The sequence below is a fragment of the Heterodontus francisci genome, chromosome 17, assembly GCF_036365525.1.
Source record: "Heterodontus francisci isolate sHetFra1 chromosome 17, sHetFra1.hap1, whole genome shotgun sequence".
Classification (NCBI taxonomy): Eukaryota; Metazoa; Chordata; class Chondrichthyes; order Heterodontiformes; family Heterodontidae; genus Heterodontus; species Heterodontus francisci.
In genome coordinates this window covers 93844476-93848331 of record NC_090387.1, presented here as the reverse complement: position 1 = coordinate 93848331, position 3856 = coordinate 93844476, and the positions used below count along the sequence as shown (strand labels likewise).

The 3856-nt window shown below is 53.4% G+C and overlaps 1 protein-coding gene across 1 annotated transcript; it reads right to left on the bottom strand.

Annotated features, from left to right (window-relative positions):
- Positions 1 to 2047: 2047 nt before the first annotated feature.
- LOC137379286 (C-C motif chemokine 16-like) lies at positions 2048 to 3526 on the bottom strand. The gene is made up of 3 exons (XM_068050018.1): positions 3261 to 3526; positions 2439 to 2547; positions 2048 to 2338 (listed from the first exon to the last, which is right to left on the bottom strand). The coding sequence occupies exons 1-3, from the start codon at positions 3337 to 3339 to the stop codon at positions 2242 to 2244; spliced, it is 285 nt and encodes a 94-aa protein (XP_067906119.1). The 5' UTR covers positions 3340 to 3526; the 3' UTR covers positions 2048 to 2241.
- Positions 3527 to 3856: the final 330 nt, after the last annotated feature.

Genomic DNA, 3856 nt, shown 5'->3' with positions numbered 1-3856 from the left:
CCTGTCTCCCAGTGTCTGTCCCACCCCCATCCTGTCTCCCAATATCTGCCCCACCCCCATCCTGTCTCCCAGTGTCTGTCCCACCCTCAATCTGTCTCCCAGTATCTGCCCCACCCCCATCCTGTCTCCCAGTGTCTGCCCCACCCTCACTCTGTCTCCCACTATCTGCCCCACCCCCATCCTGTCTCCCAGTGTCTGTCCCACCCCCATCCTGTCTCCCAATATCTGCCTCGCCCCCACCCTGTCCCCCAGTGTCTTCCCCACCCCCATCCTGTCTCCCAGTCTCTGTCCCACCCCCATCCTGTCTCCCAGTGTCTGGCCCACCCCCATCCTGTCCCCCAGTGTTTGCCCCACCCTCACTCTGTCTCCCACTATCTGCACCACCCCCATCCTGTCTCCCAGTGTCTGTCCCACCCTCAATCTGTCTCCCAGTATCTGCCCCACCCCCATCCTGTCCCCCAGTGTTTGCCCCACCCTCACTCGGTCTCCCACTATCTGCCCCACCCCCATCCTGTCCCCCAGTGTCTGTCCCACCCTCACTCTGTCTCCCACTATCTGCACCACCCCCATCCTGTCCCCCAGTGTTTGCCCCACCCTCACTCTGTCTCGCACTATCTGCACCACCCCCATCCTGTCTCCCAGTGTCTGTCCCACCCTCAATCTGTCTCCCAGTATCTGCCCCACCCCCATCCTGTCTCCCAGTGTGTGTCCCACCCCCACCCTGTCTCCCAGTGTCTGCCCCACCCTCACTCTGTCTCCCACTATCTGCACCACCCCCATCCTGTCTCCCAGTGTCTGTTCCACCCCCATCCTGTCTCCCAATGTCTGCCTCGCCCCCACCCTGTCTCCCAGTGTCTGCCTCTCCCCCACCCTGTCTCCCAGTGTCTGCCTCACTCCCCATCCTGTCTCCCAGTGTCTGACTCGCCCCTACCCTGTCCCCCAGTGTCTGGCCCACCCACACCTGTCTTGCAGTGTCTGCCCCACCCACAACCTGTATCCCAGTGTCTGTCCCACCCCCACCCTGTCTCCCAGTATCTGACCCACCCCCATCCTGTATCCCAGTGTCTGCCTCACCCCCACCCTGTCTCCCAGTGTCTGACCCGCCCCCACCCTGTCTCCCAGTGTCTGCCTCGCCCCCATCCTGTCTCCCAGTATCTGTCCCGCCCCCACCCTGTCTCCCAGTGTCTGCCTCGCCCCCATCCTGTCTCCCAGTATCTGTCCCGCCCCCATCCTGTCTCCCAGTGTCTGCCTCACCCCCACCCTGTCTCCCAGTGTCTGCCTCGCCCCCACCCTGTCTCCCAGTGCCTGCCTCGCCCCCACCCTGTCTCCCAGTATCTGTCCCACCCCCATCCTGTCTCCCAGTGTCTGCCTCACCCCCACACTGTCTCCCAGTATCTATCCTGCCCCCATCCTGTCTCCCAGTGTCTGCCCTGCCCCCATCCTGTCTCCCAGTGTCTGCCTCACCCCCACCCTGTCTCCCTGTATCTGCCCCACCCCCACCCTGTCTCCCAGTGTCTGTCCCGCCCCCATCCTGTCTCCCAGTGTCTGCCTCACCCCCACCCTGTCTCCCAGTGTCTGCCTCGCCCCCATCCTGTCTCCCAGTATCTGTCCCGCCCCCACCCTGTCTCCCAGTGTCTGCCTCGCCCCCATCCTGTCTCCCAGTATCTGTCCCGCCCCCATCCTGTCTCCCTGTATCTGCCCCACCCCCACCCTGTCTCCCATTGTCTGTCCCGCCCCCATCCTGTCTCCCAGTGTCTGCCTCACCCCCACCCTGTCTCCCTGTATCTGCTCCACCCCCACCCTGTCTCCCAGTGTCTGACCCATCCCCACCCTGTCTCCCAGTATCTGCCCCGCCCCCACCGTCTCCCAGTGTCTGACCCATCCCCACCATGTCTCCCAGTATCTGCCCTGCCCCCACCCTGTCTCCCAGTGTCTGACCCATCCCCACCCTGTCTCCCAGTGTCTGCCCCGCCCCCACCCTGTCTCCCAGTTGTACCATCTTGTTTCAGTCACTTTTGATGATAGTAATTTACACAGGGAATGTTAGTTACCATTAAGAATATTTACTATTAATTATCACAGAAACTGGAACATTGGAAGTGATCAGAGAATCAGTTTGTGGAGCAACTCCTGAAACACCTTCCACATTCTGTCTCCAATCCAGTCGAATATCGTGCCACTTCAACAGTCAAAGTATTTTAAATGGTTTAAAAGTGCTGTGCTTTCAATTCCTTCTTCTCTTCAATTCTTCAGGCCCTTTTCCAGAAATGCCACTGCGATTTTAACCCATTCCTCTGTCGCTTTCGTGCAAATTGTCATATTCCGTTTGTTTGCAAAACTGAAACAGAGAAATGAGGTGTGATTATCAGAGAGTCAGAGACACCAGCTCCAAACTTTTAATTTAAACACACTCAGATAAAACATGTTTAAAGACTTACATAACGGTGGGAGTGGAGCAGCCAATTGTTTTCTTGTAGCTTGCAAGCCTTTTGTGAGGAATACGAGTGGTCTTAAATTTCTCACAGCATTCGATTGTTACAGCACCAGCTAGAATGAAAGGGAGGAATGGACACAGTTAAACACGGGTAGGGATCAACAGCAGATTCTCACTGAGAGAAACATTATCCTCTATGTTTCTGCATAGAAATACAGCAAGTCTACAGACAGAATCAGGCCATTCGGCCCAAATGTTCTCTGCTGGTGTTTATGCTCCAGACGAGCCTCCTTCCACAGTACTTCATCTCAGCCCAGCAACATATCCTCCTATTCCTTACTCCCTCATCTGCTTATCTAGCTTCTCTTTAAAGACAATACTATTTGCCTCAACTGCTCCTTTTGGAAGCAGAGGGGAGAGGAAGAGAGTTTTTTACACAGCGGGTTGTTGTGATCTGGAATGCACTGCCTGTTTGGATGGTGGAAGCAGATTCAAACGGCAATTGGATAAATACTAGATGGGAAAATTTGCAGGGTTTTGGGGAAAGAGCAGGGGAGTGGGACTAATTTAATCACTCTTTCAAAGGGCTGGCACAGGCACAATGGGCTGAATGGCCTCCTTCTGTGTTGTGCTTCCCATTGTAATTGCTGTTTCACAGTCCACAGCTTCTTCTGAACAGAGTGAGATTAATAATTACATTAGCACTGATAAATAACACAAGCAGTCGATAGAACCCAGCAGTGGGTTTGGAAAATGTTTTAAACAGTTTTGGTGATTGTCAGGTTCTAGGAGAATATTGGAAATATGGAAGTCTCTCTCTTCTTACCTGGTGCAGCAGCAGCATCCTGGATAGAGCAGATAACCAGTGTTCCTAAAACAGCAGCCACACAGAGAGCTGTCTTCATCTTGTCCTTTCCCAAGTTGGAAATGCTCAGTGTTGAAGAGTGAATACAGGATGAGGAATGACTTGTTACCTGCTGGTTTATATAGTGTAAAACCACACCGATTCAGCAATACAGAGACTCCCTGGAACTTTGCCAATTCACCAGCAATGAAAGTTCTCCTGAAATGGGAAGTACATGTTGTTCTGTGAATGGGAGTTCTTGGGTTAAGTAGCATGGAATGGGCTGGAACTTCTCAGTCTGTGTTTCTTAGTATCAGTGTCAGCTCATTTCCCTGACGCAATCACACAACTTCTGTATCTGACACTAGCAGAAAGCCAATGAGAAGAATTGAGCTTCCTGATTGGTTCATTGCCTCTGCGACACAGCTCTGAACTATCAGTGAGTTTAAGTTCAAAATGTACCACAGCCCATGGGAAAGGAAGAAAGAACTGCATTTCTATCATGACTTTCACCATCTCAGGACATCCTTAAGCACTTTACAGCTAATGAACTACTTCTGAAGTGTCGTCACTGGTGT

What these genes read in the sequence shown, in the direction of transcription:
- LOC137379286 (XM_068050018.1), bottom strand. Translation starts at nt 3,339, where the DNA reads ATGAAGACAGCTCTCTGTGTGGCTGCTGTTTTAGGAACACTGGTTATC. An exon ending in GGATGCTGCTGCTGCACCAG is followed by an intron (nt 2,548 to 3,260) that starts GTAAGAAGAGAG and finishes CTTTCATTCTAG; the next exon opens with CTGGTGCTGTAACAATCGAA. An exon ending in TGCTCCACTCCCACCGTTAT is followed by an intron (nt 2,339 to 2,438) that starts GTAAGTCTTTAA and finishes TCTCTGTTTCAG; the next exon opens with TTTTGCAAACAAACGGAATA.